This window comes from Mytilus trossulus, chromosome 10 (genome assembly GCF_036588685.1).
Source record: "Mytilus trossulus isolate FHL-02 chromosome 10, PNRI_Mtr1.1.1.hap1, whole genome shotgun sequence".
In the NCBI taxonomy this organism is placed as follows: domain Eukaryota; kingdom Metazoa; phylum Mollusca; class Bivalvia; order Mytilida; family Mytilidae; genus Mytilus; species Mytilus trossulus.
The window spans coordinates 50,612,388-50,638,966 of NC_086382.1; the positions used below are offsets into that span (position 1 = coordinate 50,612,388).

General features: G+C 32.4%; 2 protein-coding genes across 3 annotated transcripts in view; one reads left to right on the forward strand and one right to left on the reverse strand.

The window, feature by feature from the left end:
• Positions 1–7,345: 7,345 nt before the first annotated feature.
• LOC134687989 (E3 ubiquitin-protein ligase TRIM45-like) lies at positions 7,346–9,265 on the forward strand. Its single transcript, XM_063548454.1, has one exon. The coding sequence runs from the start codon at positions 7,346–7,348 to the stop codon at positions 9,263–9,265; it is 1,920 nt and encodes a 639-aa protein (XP_063404524.1).
• A 10,439-nt stretch (positions 9,266–19,704) lies between these two features.
• Positions 19,705–26,579, reverse strand: part of LOC134686316 (uncharacterized) — a 49,867-nt gene continuing 42,992 nt past the window's right edge. The window contains exon 2 of one of the 2 annotated variants that reach the window (XM_063545987.1): positions 19,705–21,183. In XM_063545987.1, the coding sequence (XP_063402057.1) occupies positions 20,238–21,183 (946 nt within the window). In that variant the 3' untranslated portion in view covers positions 19,705–20,237. The remainder of the gene's footprint in view (positions 21,184–26,579) is intronic. The other variant, XM_063545986.1, reaches the window with a different exon arrangement.

A 26,579-nucleotide genomic window follows, 5' to 3' on the forward strand; every position in this document is an offset into this window, starting at 1 on the left:
CCGTAGATGAGTAATACATCTATGGTATAACCGTTTAAAACTTCCTGGTTCAGAGATCAATATGTATTTATATTAAAATTTTAGTAAAGTCTTAACATAACAATGTAATCGTATGTGGTTGGCTTTATTTTTATCACCAGTAACATGGTTAAGTTTTCTCAGGTTTTTATGTCTAGTCTTGAAGTTGCAGTTACTGTAAACCAACTTATATTCGCGGATACTTTATTTCGCGTTTTACCCTTCCTAGACCATTTTGCTGCTATTTTATTTCGCGATTTTCTGATTGACATGATGTAGTTTAATAAGGAATAATCAAAGTTTTACATATTCGCGACGATTTATATTCGCGTTTATTATTCTACTCGAGAAAATAAATCGCTCGCGAAAATAAATCGCTCGCGAAAATAAATCGCTCGCGAAAATAAGTTGGTTTACAGTATTTGTTTATTTTTTAATGCCGAAATGCAATTTATTTACCATTCAAAAAACCAAAATTGCAACAATTAATCTGTTTTATTGCCTATCTATGGAGTGGTGATGACGTGGTCAAAACAGATAGTAGACAATCTACAATACATATACATTCCCAATTGTATATTACGATCACTGTAACGTCACGCGCGCTGTTCCCACAACTTCTATGTTTTAAAACAGAATCTTCGAAATTTCCTTCGCAAAACAAAACAAAAAGTTAACTAACACTAACCACTATAAAAACTAATTCAGTATATGTTTTCCCTTAAGTTTTTACAGCTTTTGGTCATATGCTTAGTAATATCTAGTATATTTGAGGATTAAAACAACAAAGCTATGTGAAAAAAACGGATGTCCAACGTTACATTTTTGAACAACTGATTTATCTCTTATGTATAGTGATCCTATTTCTTATTCTCTAATCCTCCCGAAACTTGGCAGAAGCAACGAAGTGGGTCAGATCTTGGTTAGATTAAAGCCGTTCTTTTGTCGAATTTTGTTGGACTCGGTGGTTGCATATTAAGCTGGAATAAGAAAAATGTCCAATGACGTTTTTCGTTGAAAGATAGTTTTATAAGTAGACATAGCTAAAAAGGTCTAAAAATTGTAAGATAACTATAACATCTACCGAAAGAACAAACATTTGCCTCTTTGTTCGTGAGTTCAACAATTGTAGATTCTATTAAACTATCTCTACACATTCGTTTTTCAAGCGGTAGCCATTTTTTCCAAGTTGATATTTTATTTGTCCAAGCAATTAATGCGGGTTTTTTTACCTGATATTCCAATAAGTAATTTATAATTTACCAAAACAAAAGTTAGATACATGAAAAGAACATAAAGTCTAGATTCTTTTTTTATTAACTGCATGTTTGGGTATTACAGGATTAAAATGCTACGAAACATTACAAAACGGTAGCCATTTTGTCCAAGCGTCGAAAAACGTCGAAAAATCCAAACAAACGCTTTTTTTTCGACGTTACATGTGCAAAAGTTGTTCCATTGTATATTCCTGATACTTAAAAAGAATCGCGTGGTGAAATTTAAAAAAAAAAGCTGATTGAAAAAAAACTCACGGTGCATGTTGTGCATGAAACGGAGGTAACTGGGAGACTTTTCGGAAACAGCGACACAAACAGTTTCATAATAAATTCATTGAATTAATGCAACCCCGTATTATACGGATGATTCAGGAGAAGATTAGTACATTTGAAAAGCAAGCAACTTCAAAGACTGGGAAAATAATTTTCAAGATCGGGTTTTTAATAGTTTTATTCAATGGTTGTATTTCGACAAGTTTACGTGTCAAACAAATTTTATATACAATTCAATTCATATTAATCAAGGGTAAATATGGTTTTATTTACTTGCAGAGTGTCGGATATATTTGTATTAGGGTTAATTCAAGATATGAAAAATTTACAATGAAAGATAATATGCACCATGCAATTTTAGCAGCCTGCGATTAAAGTTTTTATAAAATTTATTTATTGAAAAGCGTATACTTCTGTCCCATTTGTCCTTCCTTCAGTTCATTACAAGTTACGACAATACAACATTTTAAGGTGAATTAAGAGTAAAAATTATTTAATCGATTTCCACAACTTGAGGTAAATAAATTCACGGTAAATAGACATCACACAATTAATAGAGACATATTTAGAAATAACCAACTAAAAAGGTACATAAAAAAGCAAATGAAACTTGCAAATTGAAAAAATGAACGTCAAAAGTTTCAGAAAACTCTCTTTGACGTCGTGGTGTTGTAACGCCGTGTTGTAGGACCATGTGCGCAACGTTTGTGGAGACAAACGAAAACAGATTTTATAGTGGGAAAAGAAAGGAAAGTATTTAGTTTGTAATAGGTTTTAATCATTGGTATCGGTTTTTTCTTCATCCAATTGTATTTATTTATTCTGTCAATTTTTCATTTAAGGTGTCAACTTATTTTCTTAACATCATTTGTCAGTCACATTTATGCAAATGAATATCTTTTTCAACAATCCCAGTTGAAGGTTTTTATTTTTAAACTACTCAGAGGTAACACACAAAGCATATACAAAAAATTTCCACCCATCTAGTAACCAATAATCAGTAACATAAATATTTTCAATACAAATGTCTATTTTGAGGGGAAACTCACTAAAATTCTAGTTCCATAGATTTTATGTCACTTGGTGCTCCGGGAATGTTAAAAGTTCTTCTATTTGATGTCCTTTATTATCGTGTTTGATGATTTCACCTGTGTAATCAGAAAGTAAGATATAACCATTGAGGAAAATTCAAATGAATCGTCTTCCTCCAACAACGTCTATTGTGATTAATAGTTTGACCTTTCCTGAATAGAAATGAACTTTCAATGAGAGTTGTCTCATTGGCACTCACACCACATCTTCCTATATCTATTTCTCATTCCTTTAGGGCATTTCATGGTTGAACCTTATAGTTATTTCACCAAGGAATGTAATTTCAAATAATTGGTTGTTTGGTTCAAACGAAATTGATGTGTCCGTCATTTCTCTGCAAAGGGGAAGATTTACTAAGTAATGTAGTTCATGCGTATTTCATCTCTAGCTTATGGGATACATTGAAGTTGAAGTTCACATCTTAACGGATTCAACGAGGTCGAGTTGTTCACTTGCAAATGCATAATTCATAATTTTTGTTCTTAGCTTATTTTGACAAAATGGAACAATACTGACCCCTAAAGGCGAATTATTATTTCACTATTTCACTTTGATTACTAGTAATATTCTTTTTTTTAGATTTTTTTTATATATTTCTTGTAGCTAGTTCTCCTTTGATATGACAGTTATCAGGGAACAAGGAGTAATGCCACATAAAACATAAAACCCAGCTATTATGCTTTATTTCTTATCTCTATCCTAAAGTTGCAGGCATGCCTTCAATTGCAAATGTACCCCAGGCAAATACAGTACAGCATCCAGCTTGCATAATTAATTAAGTGTAACAAGAAAATGTTTTGCTGTGCAATATGTTACAAATGTAATAATTAAATATGTTCGTTCAAAACTAATATCCAGGAACTTATTTCATTTTTTTATGACTTTTAAAATTGGAACAAACTGATGGAGAAAAAACAAATATAACGGGACTGAAACCTAATTTCTGTGATATAAATTCTGGTGGAACATCTTTCGTATGAAATTTCTTCAAGCGGTACAAAGGTCACGTCTGAACAAATTTTATGTTGCATAACAACATACCTGGAAAACAAGATGTGAAAACCATTCATAATTCAATAAAATACTAACACCGTTTTAAATCCCTTAATTGATCAGTCTTTTCCTGATACAAGACAAGTGGTCAAGAAAAGTTTCCTTTTGTTCATAGGAAGAAATTCTTTGTTGTGAGTCCGACACAATATATCTTTGCACAGTGTTAGAAATACTAGAAAATGGTCAGCATTACGAAAAGTTTGGAAACCTACTCTGTTTTGGCCAAAAGGGTACTTTTAATAAAGATTCACCCAAATTGTCGCCTTCTACTCTTTGTAAAAATTTCCTTAAACTGAAAGTTAGAAAAATGAAAAAAAGCATCTGTTGCAAAAAGCATCTGTTGCAAAAATCATCAGGATTAGAAAACCAAGAGACATAACAACGCAGGCAATGAAGGGAAATACATCTATGTTGGTGTGTAAAAGTAAGAACAAACCTTCTTAATTATTGCCTCTTTCAACTTTCATTCTGATGAATCATTAAAAAAAATGCGAAAGATACCAGAGGGACATTCATAGATCGAAATTAAATAGAAAACGGCATGGCTAAAAATGAAACAGACAAACAAAAACACACAAAACAAACATAGAAGATTAAGCAACGCAAACCACATCAAAAATTGGGGTTGATCTCATGTTCTGCAGAAGGGTACTCATACATTGTCTGGACCTATATTATCCTTCCCATGTATATAAACTGCAGTAACAAATATGTTCTTATATGAATAACACATCCACATTTGTTTTACAATTTCTGATAGAGTTGTCACTGTTAGCTCACATGTTATTGATATAAGACATCAGTAGACATATATATATATGTGGATAATAATGTGAATGTCATGGCAAATATTAACATAATGATTAAAGATCAAAGTATATTGCTTTCAATTTTAAGATATTGATATGTTATACAGATTCCTGAGGAGTCCAGCGACCTTTTGTTTTAGACGTTCCACATATTGCACCCAAACCTAAATAGGTCGCAAGATAAATTTTATCTTCATCATGTTAAATGACATTTTGTATCCACCAAGAAATTTCATTTTTACTATCAGTTGATAGAACCATTTCGCCATCATAATCAATTTTGCTTTAGACCAACTTTTCGTTCTATATCTAGATACCTACGAATTAAAGGAACCAAGAAAATTCCATAACTTGATGAAATGTACATACCAACAAGTTGTACATTTACTTTTTATAGTCAACACATTTTCCCACTCAGAACTCCTATAGATCTAGTATCTTTTTCTTGGTCTTCAGATAACCATTTTTACCGTAACTTCTAACATGAGAAATTGTTGCTTGGTGAAAATGAAATTCAAAAAGATAGAGCACAAAATTCGTACAGCTTCCCTCGCCAATAAAATTTCAGATATTTCCTATAATATTTGTTAAGTAGGACAGAAATATATGCATCTAAAATATCCAAAGAAGAAAATGAATAATTTTTCTTTATACTACTTAAAACCATGTTTTAATTTTCCTGCTCAAAATGATGATTTTGAACATTTGTTTTCAAATTTTGAAAATTGACTACAGGTCTAAATTTACCAAATTTTTTTTTAAGAAAAGTGTCGGATATATACTTTTTTTTCTCAAAAACTTAATATACTATAGCCTTTTTCTTAATATTTCTTGAATTTAATTATTCATCCATTCCATTTTGGTTCCAGAAAATGTCTTATTCTTTTTCTTTGGAACATATCTTACAAATCTATTGGGACCTGTATACTGCAATCGATTTTTCTATTTTGTCTTATGCTACGCTGTTACAATAATGTCCCAGATTAGCGTTAAGGTTGAGCGCTTTTAGACATGTTTAACACTGCTACATTCTTGATGTTCCTGTCCCAAAGACAGAGTCCTGAAGTTCAATGGTTGCCGTTGGTTAATGTGTGTCATAGATGTTTTTGCAAATTGTTTTGTTATAAATGAGACCGTTAGTCACTTGGTGGCGTTTGATATCCAACTAGAGTGTGTATAGAAAGCCGTAAGGTTGCCTATTATTGATAACATCGACAGCATTTAAACTCTGGTGGATGGTTGTTACATAGTGTATCGTTTGTAAGCATACACATGTACCTCTAAGACCTCTTATCGGAAACCCGAGCTAAAGCTCTTAATCCGCGCACTGACTTTAAATACAAACTTATATAAGATAACTAATTTCAACTCGAAATCTTTATCAAAATGAGACTCAAATTCGATCTTTAACTCAAACTCTACTTCGAAAGGTGTTTTAAATTCGATGTCGAATTGTTACTCGAAATTTTCCTTAAGTTGTAACTCAAACTCGAAGCTCAACCCGAAACTCAAGCTTACTTGAACTTTCATTATAATTATGACTTTAACTATAACTCCAAATTGAAGACTAAATCAAACAGAAACTCGAATTTTGATTTCAACTCTTACTCGATGGATGGCCATACTCATTCAAAGCACATAAAACATATAAATCAGTTTTAATAATAGAACTAGTTTTACCCAAATGGTCAGGTGGTTTTTACTCATCAAGTAGTGTGATAACCACATCAAAGAATGACAGAAAGACATCAATAGCTTGAACAAACTCGTCAAAATCGAAAAAAAAATGAATCATTATCATGCGATTTTATAGCTTTTTTTGATAATTGGCAAAAAATTAAAACCACATCATGTTATAAAACCATTACATTACGTAAACCCACATACATATAAAGTAATGCTAGATTGCCTAATGAGACAACTAATCACGTTAAACTGTGATGAAACTTCAACGTGTAACGACAAACCATATTAAGTCATGACGAAACCATCTTTCGTAATGACAAAATGTATCAAGTCAATACGAAACTATTTCATGTACTATCGAAATATTATTCAGTTATGAATATTCCATTCTGAGCTATATTAAAACATCACTAAGTAATTTCAAAATCATATTATTTAAAGACAAAATATCATCAAGTAATCATAAAACAACATGACGTTATATCAGAGAACCACATAAGACAGCTGTGGCGTTCCGTAGATATCACAAGGAAGACACAAAATTTTAATGGGTTTCCGTTATAACTTCTAATTAAGAAGGAACGGTTTAAACCAACAGTTTTTAAAATCCAAAACTAAAAAAGGTTGATATAGTCCAAAACCGTCTGATATATGCAATAAATGAAGGTATTTCTTATTAGAATTCGACTGATGTAAAACAGACTTCTTTCCACCCACAAAGTAACCAATAATCAGTTACACTAATGTTTTTATATGCAAATACACAATTACATAGGATGTTCCATGGATACAATATCATTTGCTTTATCTGTCTTTGTCAAATGAAAACACAATGTCTGATAAAACAGTTTCAGATATATAACAGTTATCGAATGAAGATACTAGTAATCTAAAATAAGTGTTTGTTTAGTATATACTAGAACACACCCGTGATATCGCGGATCCGTGACTGATTTAAAGTATATATATATAAACTGAGGAGATTCAACCGTGTTACTGATCACAGAAAAATTGCGATATAAATGAAGCCAACCACATAAGATTACATTGCTATGTAACATGTGTAAAGACTTTACTAAAGTTAAATATAGATACATATTGATCTCTGTACCAGGAAGTTATAAACGGTTATACAAGATGGCGACGTCTGATGACTTCGAACAGGCGAAGGTAAAGGAAAGTTATGGTGATTTGTTAACTTGTACCATTTGTCTTGAGACATTTAAAGTACCTAAGTATCTTCCATGTCTCCATACGTTCTGTGAGACCTGTATACACACGTATATATTGTCGTCGGTGAAGGAGGATAGACCTGAAACTTTTAAATGTGCGATATGTCGTCGACAAGTTCAGATACAGGAATGTCAAGGAAAACCGGATACATGGGCGAAACAATTACCTGGGAATCATTTTATAGTTTCGTTAATAGATCGGAGAGAATTAAATCAAGATGAAAAACAATGCAGTGCTTGTGAAAGTAACAATAAATCGAAAAAAGCCGTGTCCTGGTGTACTGTTTGCGAAGAGGCATATTGTGATGTTTGCGAAGTAAGTCATAAGTCATTTAAAATAAGCCGTACTCATAAACTTGTTCAAATAAAGGATATGAATGAAGAAAAAGCTGTATCTCTATCGGAGTTCATTGAATGCAACGAACACCCACAGAAAACCATAGAAGTGTATTGTATAGATCACAGTAAACCATGTTGTACACTTTGTGCAACAGTTCGCCATAGGAAATGTGAACAGGTTGTTACAATAGATAAAGCCTTGCATGGTATAAAGAAATCTGAAAAAGTCAGAAACTTGGTCAAAACATTAAGAGAAAGTAATGAAAACTTGGATGAAATACTTCAAAAACGGGAACAGAATATAAAATCTTTCGAAATGGACACCGATATTGTAATTTCAAAAATTGGGACGTTGAAAGAAAATCTTATTAAGCATGTAGATAGACTAGAGGAAAGCTTACGGGATGAAATAAACAGTTCGAAGAAACAGGTTACAATTAAAATGAACGATGAAGTTACTGAACTGTCTAGTTTGAAAAGTAATTTCATTAACTGGAAAAATATATTTGATGCATGTATCGCCGTAGGATCCGAACTGCATTGCTTAGTGCGGATGGAAGAAATATTAGAAAACCTCCCCCAGTTTGACAAACAAGTGTCAAAACTTACCACTGAAATGGAGGACACAGCTATATCGTTCTATCCAAATGATTTGATATCTGATATAACGTCCCTCGGTCGCATAATTTTAAAGGGTTCCACAATGAAACGTCAAAAGGGAATGCGAAAGGTGGATTTCCATTCAGGAAAGGTAAAACTATTATTCACAATAGAATTAGCTGACCATGGACAAGTCAGTGGAGTATTCACCCACGATTGTATCTTACTTTCTAGTTTCAACAACGATAAAATTGTCAAATACGATAATAAAGGAGCACGAATTGGAGAACTAAAAATGTCTAAAAACACAAGTGACCTATCAAATGTGTCTGATTGGACTGTTGCTGCGGCAACAAAATCAACTCAGATTCACTTGATAAACGCTCAAACACTTACTCTGCAAAAGATAATAACTACCAATGTAACTATATATGGTATACATTGTATTGATAACGCATATATATCTACTGATCCTGATAATTTCAATATATCATGGTTGGATTCTACATTCAAAAGCGTCCGAACCCAAAAATCCGGGACAGACGTTTATTTCGCATATTTCAAGGGCAAAAATGAGTATATATACAAAGAAAGTATTAATTCTATCAAACATGTATCTTCCACTGACACATTTACGTATCGAAGTGAAGCTAACCCATATACTTATGGTGTCGACTTTGAAGCTAACATTTATGTCGCAGGGTTTACCTCTGATGCTATTCATCAGCTGACACCAACTTGTGAATTAGTCAGAATAATTCCGTTTTCAACGTTTGCTGCCAAGCCGGGTACTCATTTATGGGTATTGCGATTTGAGGAGAATAGTAACAGATTTTTGTTAACTAGTTTTAACAGCGGGAAAGTGTTGATATGTCAAATTGATTAGGCTTTTATGAAGTGAAATGACTGTACTACAATGTTATTTCATGGACTTTCATGTATAACAAGATGAATAATAAATCGTCAATAGTCATTCATATCTATAATACTAAAATTACGAGGACCAATTTGCTGCCGTCATCACGTAAAAACGACGAATCAAAGAATTCAACTTTATATACAACTAATATAGTACAAAGGTGTAGATTAAAAATTACACCACTCCAGGCCCTTTTGTTTTCCACGTAATTAATATTGCCAATCATAAAGAAGTTCCGGGTTGAGTCCGATACCGATACCAATAGTATATTCACCTGTTACCTATTACCTTATCTGTACGTTACGCATCTGACAGGCGCACCACCAAACGGTGTATTCAGGATTAATATGCTATATACACGGGTCATAATCACAGAGTTGCCTGATACTACTGAATTGTCAAATTGTTAACTCTGATTGTAGTATTTTAATCAGTAAGGCTTTCTAAGATAACAATACGAATACTAAAAATCTGGACTAAAAATAAAGCGTACACTTGGTACAGTTTTCAATTTGTTAGCTGGCATGACGTAAAACAGCGAATCAAAGAATTCAACTTTATTTATAACTAATATAGGACAATGCTGTTGATTAAAGAATACTCCATTCCAGGACCTTTTGTTTTCCAAATAATTAATATTACCAATAATTGATTCAAATGGGTTCAAACAGAAATATTTGAAAGCAGAGAAAACTGTGTATCTTATAATCGGCGTGACTTTATCAGATGACAATACTAATACTAAAATAAGGCCTGATGGTGCGTTAGTTAAAATTTATGATGAAAATCATAAAATCAATGATGAAATGCATAAATAGTTATCAAAGGTACCAGGAATATAATTTAGTACGCCAGACGGGCGTTTCGTCTACATAAGACTCATCCGTGACGCTCATATCAAAATATTTATAATGCCAAACAAGTACAAAGTTGAGGAGCATTGACGATCCAAAATTCCAAAAAGTTGTGCCAAATACGGCTAAGGAAATATATGCCTGGGATAAGAAAATCCTTAGTTTTTCGAAAAATTCAAAGTTTTGTAAACAGGAAATTTATAAAAATGACCACATTATTGATATTCATGTCAACACCGAAGTGTTGACTACTGGGCTGGAGACCATACCAACAAGTTGTACATTTACTTTTTATAGTCAACACATTTTCCCACTCAGAACTCCTATAGATCTAGTATTTTTTTCTTGGTCTTCAGATAACCATTTTTACCGTAACTTCTAACATGAGAAAATGTTGCTTGGTGAAAATGAAATTCAAAAAGAGAGAGCACAAAATTCGTACAGCTTCCCTCGCCAATAAAATTTCAGATATTTCCTATAATATTTGTTAAGTAGGACAGAAATATATGCATCTAAAATATCCAAAGAAGAAAATGAATAATTTTTCTTTATACTACTTAAAACCATGTTTTAATTTTCCTGCTCAAAATGATGATTTTGAACATTTGTTTTCAAATTTTGAAAATTGACTACAGGTCTAAATTTACCAAATTTTTTTTTAAGAAAAGTGTCGGATATATACTAATTTTTCTCAAAAACTTAATATACTATAGCCCTTTTCTTAATATTTCTTGAATTTAATTATTCATCCATTCCATTTTGGTTCCAGAAAATGTCTTATTCTTTTTCTTTGGAACATATCTTACAAATCTATTGGGACCGGTATACTGCAATCGATTTTTCTATTTTGTCTTATGCTACGCTGTTACAATAATGTCCCAGATTAGCGTTAAGGTTGAGCGCTTTTAGACATGTTTAACACTGCTACATTCTTGATGTTCCTGTCCCAAAGACAGAGTCCTGAAGTTCAATGGTTGCCGTTGGTTAATGTGTGTCATAGATGTTTTTGCAAATTGTTTTGTTATAAATGAGACCGTTAGTCACTTGGTGGCGTTTGATATCCAACTAGAGTGTGTATAGAAAGCCGTAAGGTTGCCTATTATTGATAACATCGACAGCATTTAAACTCTGGTGGATGGTTGTTACATAGTGTATCGTTTGTAAGCATACACATGTACCTCTAAGACCTCTTATCGGAAACCCGAGCTAAAGCTCTTAATCCGCGCACTGACTTTAAATACAAACTTATATAAACTAACTCGAATTTCAACTCGAAATCTTTTTCAAAATGAGACTCAAATTCGATCTTTAACTCGAACTCTACTTCGAAAGGTGTTTTAAATTCAAAGTCGATGTCGAATTGTTACTCGAAATTTTCCTTAAGTTGTAACTCAAACTCGAAGCTCAACCCGAAACTCAAGCTTACTCGAACTTTCATTATAATTATGACTTTAACTATAACTCCAAATTGAAGACTAAATCAAACAGAAACTCGAATTTTGATTTCAACTCTTACTCGATGGATGGCCATACTCATTCAAAGCACATAAAACATATAAATCAGTTTTAATAATAGAACTAGTTTTACCCAAATGGTCAGGTGGTTTTTACTCATCAATTAGTGTGATAACCACATCAAAGAATGACAGAAAGACATCAATAGCTTGAACAAACTCGTCAAAATCGAAAAAAAATGAATCATTATCATGCGATTTTATAGCTTTTTTTTATAATTGGCAAAAAATTAAAACCACATCATGTTATAAAACCATTACATTACGTAAACCCACATACATATAAAGTAATGCTAGATTGCCTAATGAGACAACTAATCACGTTAAACTGTGATTGAATTAATACTTTCTTTGTATATATACTCATTTTTGCCCTTGAAATATGCGAAATAAACGTCTGTCCCGGATTTTTGGGTTCGGATGCTTTTGAATGTAGAATCCAACCATGATATATTGAAATTATCAGGATCAGTAGATATATATGCGTTATCAATACAATGTATACCATATATAGTTACATTGGTAGTTATTATCTTTTGCAGAGTAAGTGTTTGAGCGTTTATCAAGTGAATCTGAGTTGATTTTGTTGCCGCAGCAACAGTCCAATCAGACACATTTGATAGGTCACTTGTGTTTTCAGACATTTTTAGTTCTCCAATTCGTGCTCCTTTATTATCGTATTTGACAATTTTATCGTTGTTGAAACTAGAAAGTAAGATACAATCGTGGGTGACTTGACTCCACTGACTTGTTGTCCATGGTCAGCTAATTCTATTGTGAATAATAGTTTTACCTTTCCTGAATGGAAATCCACCTTTCGCATTCCCTTTTGACGTTTCATTGTGGAACCCTTTAAAATTATGCGACCGAGGGACGTTATATCAGATATCAAATCATTTGGATAGAACGATATAGCTGTGTCCTCCATTTCAGTGGTAAGTTTTGACACTTGTTTGTCAAACTGGGGGAGGTTTTCTAATATTTCTTCCATCCGCACTAAGCAATGCAGTTCGGATCCTTCGGCGATACATGCATCAAATATATTTTTCCAGTTAATGAAATTACTTTTCAAACTAGACAGTTCAGTAACTTCATCGTTCATTTTAATTGTAACCTGTTTCTTCGAACTGTTTATTTCATCCCGTAAGCTTTCCTCTAGTCTATCTACATGCTTAATAAGATTTTCTTTCAAAGTCCCAATTTTTGACCATCGGGGACGAAACGTCCACCAGCTTTATTTGCATTTAAAAAAAAATGGTTACAAATTAAACTGTTGATTTCCTTATCTATTTACTCGTCTATCTATGCATTGGTGTAGACGTGGTCATAACTGATAGCAGACAATTTACAAATACGTATACAATTAATTTTCAAAAACATATATGTATAACGGAAATGAAGATAATTCGTTTGTAAGAGGTTTTACTCCTTGTTATATGTTTTTTCTTTCTTCATCCAATTATATTAATGTATTTTGTCAACTTTTTAGGCATCAACTTATTTTCTTAACATAATTTTTCAGTCACATTTATGCAATGCATATCTTTTCCCACACTAAATTTTTATTTTCCTCATTAATTGGCATTTTAGGATCCCAGTCGAACTTTTTTTTTAAATCTCCAAGGTAACAAAAATGGCACTAAGGGAATCTCCTGAACTCCGTATGTGTTAATGTAAAACAAAACCTCAGCGTAGATAGCAAAATCAAAATTTTGTGGTTTACAAAGAACACCAGTGACGCTCGAATCCAAAAAGTATAAAAGGCCAAATAAAGAACGCAGTTCAGAACATTGAGGAGCCAAAATCCAGAAAGGTTTTTTTGAAATACATCTAAGGTAATATGCTCCAGAGGTATGAAGAATAATTGAGAGACAATTTGAAAAAAGACGTGATGGTCTTTCATTTTCTACATTCATATATTCTACATTCATGGCATATTAAACTTTACTGCATTCACTAAAAGTTAAGAAAACATATATTGCTATTGTTGTCAAATCGTTATTCCCACAGCCACATGATTTAGAAGCAAAGACAATGTTGAAATAAATTTAATCCTGGTATCTATGATGAGTTTATTTTGGAAGTGGAATATTTTTTTTCAGTTCATAAACAGAGGTAAGCTGGTGTATTGCGTCCGAAGCATGCATTGCAATAAAGGTTTTATCGTCAATGTTAACGCCATACTAGTCCTAATAAATTTTACGTCTTGGAAGGCTATTTTTATTCTTTCATCAGAGTTAATATTTGCTCACCTAAAATCTTTAAGTCCAAATTCTGTTAAAAGTAGAATGAAACTAATATTGCATTAATTTTGATTCATTGTGATAAAGGTAAATATGTCCATATTTAAAATGGATAATTTTAGGGCAGTATCAACCTCCATTTTTCTCATTGTTTCTTATGTGTTGTTTTAGTCATTGTTCGTATGTGTTGTAATAGTCATTGCTCTTATGCGTTGTAATAATCATTGTTCGTATATGTTGTTATAGTCATTGTTCGTATGTGTTGTAATAGCCATTGTTCGTATGTGTTGTAATAGCCTTTGGTCGTATGTGTTGTTTTAGTCATTGTTCGTATGTGTTGTAATAGCCTTTGTTCGTATGTGTTGTTTTAGTCATTGCTCGTATGTGTTGTTATAGTCATTATTCGTATGTGTTGTAATAGCCTTTGTTCGTATGTGTTGTTTTAGTCATTGTTCGTATGTGTTGTTATAGCCTTTGTTCGTATGTGTTGTAATAGCCTTTGTTCGTATGTGTTGTTTTAGTCATTGTTCGTATGTGTTGTTATAGTCATTGTTCGTATGTGTTGTAATAGCCTTTGTTCGTATGTGTTGTTTTAGTCATTGTTCGTATGTGTTGTTATAGCCTTTGTTCGTATGTGTTGTTTTAGTCATTGCTCGTATGTGTTGTTATAGTCATTATTCGTATGTGTTGTAAAAGCCTTTGTCCGTATGTGATGTAATAGCCTTTGTTCGTATGTGTTGTAATAGCCTTTGGTCGTATATGTTGTTTGAGTCATTGTTCGTATGTGTTGTTATAGCCTTTGTTCGTATGTGTTGTTTTAGTCATTGCTCGTATGTGTTGTTATAGTCATTATTCGTATGTGTTGTAAAAGCCTTTGTCCGTATGTGATGTAATAGCCTTTGTTCGTATGTGTTGTTATAGTCATTGTTCGTATGTGTTGTTTTAGTCATTGTTCGTATGTAATGTAATAGCCTTTGTTCGTATGTGTTGTTTTAGTCATTGTTCGTATGTGTTGTTATAGCCTTTGTTCGTATGTGTTGTTTTAGTCATTGCTCGTATGTGTTGTTATTGTCATTATTCGTATGTGTTGTAAAAGCCTTTGTCCGTATGTGTTGTAATAGCCTGTGTTCGCATGTTATGTAATAGCCTTTGTTCGTATGTGTTGTTATAGTCATTGTTCGTATGTGTTGTTTTAGTCATTGTTCGTATGTGTTGTTATAGCCTTTGATCGTATGTGTTGTTTTAGTCATTGCTCGTATGTGTTGTTATAGTCATTATTAGTATGTGTTGTTATTGTCATTGTTCGTATGTATTGTTTTAGTCATTGTAAATTAATTAGTGTGTTCGTTCTTTCCGTTCTTATTTTTTTTTATGTTTCATATTCTGTCATGTCAGTTTGCATTAACTTATGTTTAAAATGAGGAATGAATTGTTAATTGTCATTTTGACAGATTATCCAAATTTCAACCACCAAACATTTGATAGTCTTGATGCGTTTTTATTGATTGGTATATCTCAGCAAATCAAAGAGAGGCTAAATAAACGTTTTTGCAGCTATATAACAGACCTCACACGCAGTGCAAGCGACGTTAGTTACCGTCATTTCAACCAGGATCATACAATCCTTCATATGCAATTCGCATCTTCGAGAACCAGTCTTGTCATTCAACTCTTCATATGCAATAAACTCATCATAGATACCAAGACTAAATTGTGTATATACGCCAGACACGCGTTTCGTCTACAAAAGACTCACCCGTGATTCTCGAATCCCAGAATAAAGTACGAAGTTGAAGAGCAGTGAGGACCAGCATTCCAAACGTTTTGCCAAATACAGCTAAGGTAATCTATGCCTAAGGTAGAAAAGCCTTAGTTTTTCGAAAATTCAAAATTTTTGGTTAAACAGTTAATATACAAATATAACCATATTAATGATAATTCATGTCAGCTCAAAAAGGGCTGACTACTGAGATGGTGATGCCCTCGGGGAAATAAATCTCCACCAGCTGTGGCAGCGACCCAGTGGTAGTAAATATACTCATCATAGATACCAGGAATAAATTTTGTATATACGCCAGACTCGCGTTTCGTCTACAAAAGACTCATCAGTGACGCTCGAATCCAAAAAATATTAAAAATGTCAAATACAGCTAAGGTAATCTATGCCTGAGGTATAAAAGCCTTAGTTTTTCGAAAATTCAAAATTTTGTAAACAGTTAATTTATGAATATAACCATATCAATGATAATTCATGTCAGCACAAAAGTGCTGACTACCTGGCTGGTGATACCCTCGGGGAAATACATCTCCACCAGCAGTGGCAAGTTCGCATCATCAAAAACTAGCCTGGTCATTCAACCCTTCATATGCAAGTACGCATCATCGAAAACCAGCCTGTTCATTTAATCCTTCATATGCAAGTTCGCATCATCGAAAACCAGCCTGGTCATTCAATCCTTCATATACAAGTTCGCATCATCAAAAACCAGCCTGGTCATTTAACCCTTCATATGCAAGTTCGCATCACCGAAAACTAGCCTGGTCATTCAACCCTTCATATGGAATCAGCGACACCATATGGTTGCAATGACAAAATTGATGGTATAGGTATTCTGTCCAGTCCTTCTTTCTTTACTTCTCGACATCGACGCAGTCATGGTCATGGTCATTTTACACCACTACTTCTCTTTAATGTTTTTATTAGCTACCTCCCGTCATTTACACAAAAGCCGTTAGGTATTTATATAATTAGTGCGGTACTTTATTCATTACCCCTTTCAAACTCCATTCTCTGTACAACTAATGTCTACAAATCACTTTCACTACTCTTCAAACCAATATAAACTTACATCTATCATTTTATGTATTGCAAGTCACAGACTTTGCAATCCAGTTCGTATTAGAAAAGATGAAAAGGAGAACTGAACCTTTCTTAAACTTTCCTTTTCCAACAAAGGTCTCGATGCCATTTAATTGTGCAATATCCTTAATAATAAATCAGTTTTCGCCAAATATCCTAAAAATTGGAAACACTACTTCAAATTACTGATGGATTCGGTTGAGAATTATGCCTGACAATGGGTTAAACGGGAGAAGGAAGACTCAGATACTCTTTCTGAATGGAATAGGGCTGTGATGACGTTGATACGAATCAGATTTAAGAAACTGAAGGGGTCTATTGTTGAATTTCAGTTTTCCTGTTGTTCCTTTATTTTCTTCTAATAGTTGATGCGTTTCCCTCGGGTTTAGTTTACAGTCCGGATTTATTTCTCTCGATCGATTTATTACTTTTGAACAGCGGTGTGCTACGGTTGACTTTATTTAATATCCATGCTATATCAATCTTTAAAGACCAAAATTTTACAAACGTGTGTCCTACCTCCATGAAAAATATGTTGTTGTACCCGTAGATAAAGCCCCAAACAACATCGTTTTTTTTGTGTAAATCATGTTATATATATACTGCGAATTAGATATTGACAATTCACTTGAAAACTCCACGACACTTACTAAAGAGAAAATCCTTGATGATTATTGATTGGTTTTATTGTTCTTTGGAATATCCACCAAGGGTTAAAAACTGGACACTCAATCCACTGTATGGGATACCTAAACTACGTAAGTGTCCTTACATTTAAAAGTATATTGTTTGGGCTTCCAAGTGCTCCAAGAATATTTTTTTCTGAATTATTAACATCAGCAATAATAGAAGGGCTTCAAAGTTATGGTAAAACTACCTCCATCAGGCGCAGCTGGATAGAAATGGTAAGTGAATTCATCTCTTTTGTCGGAAAGCTTTGTTTTCAATTCTCCTTGTCAATTTGTAGATGTAAGTCGAAAAACGAGGCAGACTTAACTTTATCTGTTGTCCCTTATCTCTAGTTCGATAGGATAGATGCGTTCAACATAGTCACAAAATTTTGAATCATGTAGTGAGAGAACATCATCTTTATAGCGTAAAGTAAAGTTCATCCCTGTTATCATCCCCAAGTTAGATTTACGGATGCCATCATTAGTTGGTTTACCGTTATGAAATATTCGTTTTCACAGATGGTAGCGGATATGTTCCTAATGTCGTAACTACAATCTCGTCTCCTTTTCCAGAAAGTGACCTACCTAATTACTAAATTAGACTTATTACCGGGTTTGAACTAACATGAGCAACAGGACGACCGCAGCATATGGAGCAGGATCTGCTTAGTCCCATTTTATGTAGGATTCAAGTTTTTCACTCTTTCTAAAAATTCCTATGTTGTGTTTTGTATACTTTGTTTTTCTGTTTGTCTTCTTTTCTGATTTAGCAATGTCGTTATCAGTTTGATTTCGAATTATGAGTTTGCATGTCCCTCTGGTATCCTTTGCCTCTTTTTGCAGATGTGTTGATAAAAGTTAAGCTTTAAAAAATCTATTCTCACTACAATTAACTTTATTCCATCGTCGCAGTATATAGTGCTACCATTTAAATTCAAGACAGTGTTGTTATTATGTATTTCGTTACCAATTTCTATGGGTTAAAATTTTTCTGGATAAACCTGTATTTTATTTGATGAGAACCTTGAAATAAGTGAGCCATTGTCTTCTACCAAGGATTTTAAAAATAACTTGTGCCAAAGAAGAGCCACAATATTTTGATATTGTATTGTCAACTGCATAATTATTCAGGCCCAGTTCTTTACAAATAAGAAAAATGTCACGTTATTTCTTTTTTGTCAATTTCATGTCGGGGTATACTGTCGGCTCGATAAAAGATGGAAGCTAGCGGTAAAATAATCAAATATTCAAAAAAGTATTGACAAAAATATCAATTTTTATCTTATCCTTCCAAATTATCTTGAAAATCAGAGAAAAATGTTGTGTATACATTGGGAAATCCGAAATATGTCTTTTCTAAAAGCATTTGTAGATGTCTCCTTGGTCTTATCGATTATGCTGCTGTAAACTAAAAAACGTTTGGATGAATATTACATAAACAACCAAAGATTGACCATCAGCATTTTTGTTCTCGTTCTTAGAAAATGTGGAATTTTAATCTTCCTATCTATCTACTTCTTATGTTTTGTTTCAGTTTCTGTTTCTGTCTTTTGTTCTGTTTCTGTTTCTCTTTACCTCAGGTCTTTCGCCTTAACCGGGTCCCAAAGCTGTTCATTTTTTAGTGGTACTGTGAATTTATAAAATTTACGTTTTATAATCTCGGATTTTGATATATGACTTCAAGCCACACTGACGAACAATCAATTCAATAAAATGCACATATGGTACATAAAATTACTTTCGGAATATCAATAATTGGAATTGTTAAACTACTTTCATTTTGGTTGTTAGACTTATTGAATGCATTTGATTATTAAACAAAACACATTTTAATTTTATGTTTTCTATATTATTTTACAAAATACAAATAAATAAGAGCAATGAATTCTGATAGCACCAATACTAAAGGGGAACATTTATGTGCATGAAAAAAACTACAACCATAATTGCGTAGTGTTACATGTAGTTATAGCATTGTGATTCATACAGTAAAAACAACAAAATACAAACAAATAGTTAATAAACATGAAATATCACAGACTTACACTTATCACAGACACATCATAGCACAGTAATTTGTACAAATTGTGTATTTTCTACGATTTGAAAATAAAATAAAACACAATTTATTTTTGTTTGTTCTGAAATTGAAAATATTGTACAAATTGTGTCAGTTCTAAAACTTGAAAATTGAATAATGATCTGCAAGTTTCAAAACTTATTAATCAAATAAAAAAAAGTCAAACTGGTATAATATTTGAACAAAATGAAGGTTGTGATATTTTTTTAGAATTGGACGGTAAAACTTTGCATTGTTAATAACTGGACAGATGTATAAAATTTTGAAGTTAAACGATAATCCGCACTTACAGCAGTTTTCATTTAAAAAAGCATTTCACTGGACATACGATGCTACCAAAAGGTTGAAAACCAATAAATAAATAAGTTCAAAAAAACATTTCAATCTCCCAGAACATTTGCTATCTGCAATTTGTAAGTGCTTACAAGTTGGCTGTTGCTTTAGCCTTCCTGATATACAATAATGTATTCTTATCATTCCAAACTACTAAAATATTGGTATTTTCAACACCGGAAAATGTGCATGATCATTTCCATTTTCTATTCTATTGGCGATATTTACTATCTATATATATTATTCAGAGATCAACTTATTTCTTAATAATGAAAACGATATAAGAATATTGCACAAAACTTAAAAACGACAGATGTATCCTATTCCATGTTCTGTCGGCACAGTATTTCTAACATCTCATTTTAGTACGGTCAAAAATACATACTATTCACTTGTAGCATTGTTTGCTACTGGAAAAGTTGATGAGTGCAATACACTTGAAGAGTTCATTCTTGAAAATCGAGCCTTTTCTTGCTTTTCGCGGAAAATGTTTCGCGCATGCTCTGAGAAAATAGGATGTCTTGGACCTTCCGTTGGCGGCAGAGATAAACTGGAATTAAGACTGTCATGAGGGGCATATAATCCTTCACCAGAAATTGATGGTAAAAACACATTCACATATAATTTCTTTTTTCCTTGGTCTTTGATGTCCTTCTTAGTTGAATGTTTATAATTTCCATCAGCAATATCTAATGGATGTCCATGACTTCCTCTATGAGGATATTTCCGTTTCCACAAATGTTTAGAATCAACTTTGTCTTCCGGGTCAGGAGTTGTGGGTGGAGCTAAAGCACCTTCGTCCGTTTTATTGCAATTGTTACATGAGTCTGTTGGAGAGCTGCTGGCAAGATCAGATTTACCATCGGAGGCTGAATCTGATTTATTTGTAGAACTCCTCTGAAAATGTTTTCCTATTAACCAGGCATCTTTATGACTTTTCACTAAATGCCAGTCTTCTTTCGAATTGTCCACAGATTCATCTTTTCCGATATTGCAACGATTTTTATAAATTCCTTCAATAATCTCTCTTTCTCCTTTTGTGAGTCCTGCTTTATCACGAAGAAACATCCTACCGGGATTGACAATTGAACGTGTTTTTCCTTTCATTTTTTCATTCTGAAGTTTATTATAGGCAGCAAGGTCTCTATAGAATTGAGAAACGGAAACACATTCTCCAAGATCCTCGGTCCAATCATAGAATCTAGCGACACTCACGTGGGAACGAGGCATATTTATGGCAGCCGACTTTACACGCGCTGACGGTGATGGTGCGAACGAATGGTGTTCCGAGTACGACGTCACAGGGCGCCTTTTGATGAAGGGCCCAAATCTGGAATAGAAAATTCAGAAATATACAATACTTCCATTAAAATGAAATAAATAAGATATATAGATAGTTTAGTGACATTGCATTCAGTATCCAACATTGTTGTTTTCAACCATCATTGTATTTAAAATCACATATCCGATTTTTATCGTGCTAATTGTTGTGGAAGATCACCTCTGCTACAGTCTGATTGCCATGATGCAACTAAATCGTTATATCTTTGCTAATTACAAAAGAGATGTTTTAATTGACTTTACAATCATTACAGTTAGACGACTTGGAATCAGCTTATTTCTAAATTACCGTCAAATCCTAAAGAAAATCATTACATGTTGAAAAGAGATCGATGTTTAACAATCCACCACAGTATCTTTAATAGTTTAAACCATTTTCATATTTACGTATTGAATATGGAATTATATCCATTTGTAACATTCATTTGATGAACAAAAAGCTAATATCAATCAAAATATATGAAACTAGAGCAGTACAAAAAAAAGCAGAATTGTTGAATGCGTTCTATAATTTGAGATGATACCAAACACAACTTGCAACCAACATCAAAGTTATATTACATAAGTATATTTGTAATTAACTTACTGTGTGGTTATGAATATAAGTATCTATATATCTATTATAAGTAAATATTTGACAAGTCAACACTTCATCTTTCGGCGCGTACTTGTTGTTAATATATTCTTGCTTCACGAAGGATAACAAAGAGTTCAGTAAAATTTGTTATTAACTATAATTAAAATTTAATACTTGGGTTAATAGTTGAACCCTCAAGGAAGGTTTAAATTTTAAAATGTAAAACTTAATATAAAATCTATAACCAAATTAAAGTCTGGAGTAAATAACAATGAATTTGTGTATTAAAGAATTTTCTATCTTTAATGTTTTTCAATCACGACACATGTGCATTAAAAATGTGAAACATAATCTGTACATAATCAAGAAATATTATAGTTTTTTTTTCATATATAAAAATTGATATTCATACAAAATTTATCTCAGTCACGTGTTATCTGAAGACTTGCTTCTAGATCTGAGATACTGTTTTGCATATAGAAGAAGTAGAAAGTTAAATGTCAAAATTCCAAAGTGTAATAAAAGTACTATTTTTAAATGAATCCACTGATTGTCTGTTGTTATATTCTTAATATCTCTTTAAATCACTTTTTAGATACAACATATTTGACATGAGTATCTTTTATATTAAATCTTTAATACATATTAAGCTCGATATAAAAGTGTTCTGCAAATAGTAAAAAAAGCTGAATTTTGCAAGAGTAGGCTTCCAGAATTTATAAAAAAAAAAACGCAGCCAAGTTCATTTTACCAATGTGAAATTGAAATAAAATAGAAAGTAAAACAAAAGTTGTCCACCAGAAGCTTCAACCCCAAAATATTGCTACTTCTATAGAAATGAATCCTATCAGTTTATCGTAAGACCATATATTAAGATTATCTTTTGTTCTTTTCGTGTTTACCCTATGGAAATTTCAAGAATAAGTCAAGCAACAATATTCCTCGTAAAACCTTTAAATAAAAATGAAAATACTCGACACAAATAACGTATGAAGTAAGCGTTTCCTTTCGGTATTTATTGTGTTGTTGGGTTACTGTCTCATATTGAAGAGATTGAAACGATATAGCAAGCCTTCGTGTATAATGTACAGAAGTGCAAAACATATCCTTAGTTAACGTAATTAATTTAATTGTAATTAAAAGAACACAACTTAAACCTTTTTTCAAATGAAACTATTGAAACTCTATTTTTGCGGAAGTTTTACTAGAATCCAATATTTTTCATAATAGTTATCAAAGGTACCAGGATTATAATTATAAGTACGCTAGACGCGCGTTTCGTCTATTAGTACAAACATTGAGTCGAGGAGCTTTGAAATATGAACTTGAAAATTATCAGAAATGATAGTAATAAAGTGGGGGGCTATGGTTTTTTTTTCTGTGCAAACTTTTTTTCCGCCTTCGGCGAAGAACAATCTATTTTTTATCGACAAACCGAGAACAATTTTTTTCTTTCAATTTTAGCATTACATATAGTGGCAGCTGAGGGTGAAACAAACATTTTTTTTCCCTCAGGGTCCAAAACAAATTATTTTTTTTCACCAAAAACTGGAAACAAACTTTTTTTTCCAAAAAAAATCATAGCCCCCCCCCCCCCTCCCCCCCGAAAATCAAATGGTTGCTGCCTTATACCACTTGCTTCGAATGTTTAATCGATGTGTTAACAAACAGTAAAAGTACAAAGTTTTATTGATAGTAAATAATATAGAGATGTAGTTTAAACAAACAAAACACTTTACGTATGATAGTATGCAACTATAAAATAGTATGATCATATTTTAAACAGGATTGGATATTTAAAACACTGGTTAGATATAGTAGAATAATAACTTGTTAATAGATTAAACAAGATGACCTTTCGAAGGGTGTATATCATATAAATACAGTGCATTGTTACAAATTAAACACCAGAAAAATAGAGAGGGAAAACTCTAAACAGACCAGTCAAACAGAACAGTGGACACGATTACCAGATAAGGTTTTGTTCATTAAAAAGATACCTTTCCATTTGTAAACGATTATTTAAAATAGAATACGTTCTAGAAGTTACAATAAGGGAATTAGGACAATAGGGGAATTCGGTACACAATTGCGTTCTTCACTCTGAACACGATTTTCACCAATAAAACGGTTCACCAAATTACAAATATGAAAACACATATCAAACATACAGCTAGAATAGCTAAATCAAGATATATTTTTTTTATATATTAATGGTTTATTTCTAAATCGAAATCTTTAAAGGTCCAATATCTGGTACAACATTAAGCATAGACAACACGTGCCCATTGTCAGTGATTTGTAGGTATAGTTATTTTCACGTCACTAATAATTTGATTGCACTATAAGTAATATACGCGGCATGCAACTTTAATGTCACATGTCGAAGAAGATGAGGTATTCAATAACTATATGCAGTATTTGCACAAAATTATCTGCATATTCTTATTACATACTAGTTCATGTTATATAGATTATACCATTGTATAAAATTTATGTTTGCAATGCTCTATAGCTCAATAATCAAACATAGCCATTTCATTGTCTTAAGTGTTGGCTTACTGCAGTTTTACAAATGTGAAAATTTGAATTGCATGATATTCTGTTTTCATTTTCTTTCCATAAGTATAGTTCATTGTTAAACTCATGGATCATTTAGTTGTTATGATGATATAATAATAGGTAATCACGTATATTTTTTTTTTTTTATCTCAATTGGAATACCAATGCTCTTTGGAGGAATATCTGATACTGCACATTAAGGAATAAATTCCAATCCACTGAAGGTATATTTTGTAAAGCAAGATAAATTCTGGATGTCCACGTTTTAAAGTCATCCTGTTATTCCACCCTTTTTCCGGTTCATAAACCTTTCAGATCTTACCAATTAATACATGTGTTGATCATCTTTAATATGAAATACTTGCCACTAGACCAAATGCATCAATAAAAGAGAAAGTCAGTAAGTATATCAATAAAATATGTATATTCGCAATGATTAACCAGAGAAGAGCATCGGTAAAGGCTAGTTCATTACATGGTGCATCTAATTAATAGACAACAAATAGATCAGATCAGATGCAACTAGCTTGATACAACGAACACAGCCGATGATTATAAAAATAATATCACTTCTGCTTTTTCATTTATATATATATAAAAATGCATAGTTTTAAAAGAAAATAAGAAAATTCCAGCACATCACCAGAAACACAAGCAAATATACAAAGGACAACAACCAAGTACTAAAAGAAATTATGTCTGCTGATAAAACGAAGTTGGCATATCTTCCAAACGTTTTACTTTGTCCTATTGAATTTGTTTTCTCGACTTACATTATTGAAATCCAAGCAAAAATAGTCTTACCGATGGATATCATGTTTGTGTACTGGTATCATTTATTTACTTACCTTTAATTTATATGAAGATGTTTCGGTATAGCTTGAAAATAGGCTATTTCTTCAATAAATCACTGTTAAAATCACGACTTCATAATAAAAAAAAATGAAAAAACACAAATTCCTAATTAACCACAATTTTTATCACGAAGACAATCCCATGCAGGTATAGAGGAATACAAAATTGTGTGTCTTTTTTATATTAAATATGGATTTTCCTTCGTATTATCTTTCTCAAATATTCCTCGGTAAACAAAAAATCCCAAAGTCAACATTTTCGGATTAAAATCTGGCATAAAATAGCATGTAAACTACCAAAGCTGGCAATGTTTGACATATTGATTGACTAAAAGGTTCGACAATAAGATCACAAACTGTATGAATTCACCTTCTGTGTTTAATTTAAAATTATAAAAAATCAGTAGCATTTGGCGACGGTTACATGTTAGATGTCATGCAATGTCATATTTGATTATAAAATAATTGTTATCAACTTTAATGAACATGTATTTAATCATTTTTCTCATCTTCATTGTTGACAATACTGAAAGGCGTTTGATCAATATTATATTGTCCCGAATTTTATGTTGGAGAGGTATAATAATTAAACTTCAAAAAAGTTCGTTATTGATATGTTTTAGTACTCTGATGCATTAAGTGTCCCACTGTTTGACTAAAACAAAGTCTTTTATAGTTTGTACTCTGACGTAAACATATAGAACAATCCCATATTAATATCAATGTTCTTTAAAAGTGGCAAATGAAAGAATCAATGTTTGCATATATGCATAGCGATCGTTCAAAGTAGACATTAAAAAGATGCAAATATTATTAAAAACGCACACAACCGGATAAGAGACAACAAAGAATCTATCTATTGAGGTTTAAGAACTCATAGTTAATCAATGTTTGCAAAATCTTGCACACAGAAGGGTTTGTCTTCCAATATGAATAATGTATTTTCACTGCGTTTATAAGAAAATATGTTTTATACGGTTAATCCTTATTACTAGCTTGTGAAACTAGATAACCAAAAATATCAATATAAACCCCAAAAGAAAGTGATTATTCATCCGGTGTCTACAGCGCATGTTGATAAGGTTAAACTTATCAAAGCAAATATTTTACGAGAGCAAATATATTTCAACTGAAAATTACGTTAAAAGTTCAAAAATCCTGCAGAGAACATCCAAAATTTACTTCTTTGATCATTGAAATTCGACTGTGGTAATAGATTTATTTTTGCAGTCTAACATTAAGAATAGTCCTATTCAGATCAATACAAATAAAATAGAGAATGGAAATGGGGAAAACGAAAAAGAGACAATATCCCGACCAAGGAGCAGGGAACAGTCGAAGACCATCAATGGGTTTTCAACGCAACGAGACAATCTCGCAATCGAAGGCGGG

What these genes read in the sequence shown, in the direction of transcription:
- LOC134687989 (XM_063548454.1), top strand. Translation starts at nt 7,346, where the DNA reads ATGGCGACGTCTGATGACTTCGAACAGGCGAAGGTAAAGGAAAGTTAT.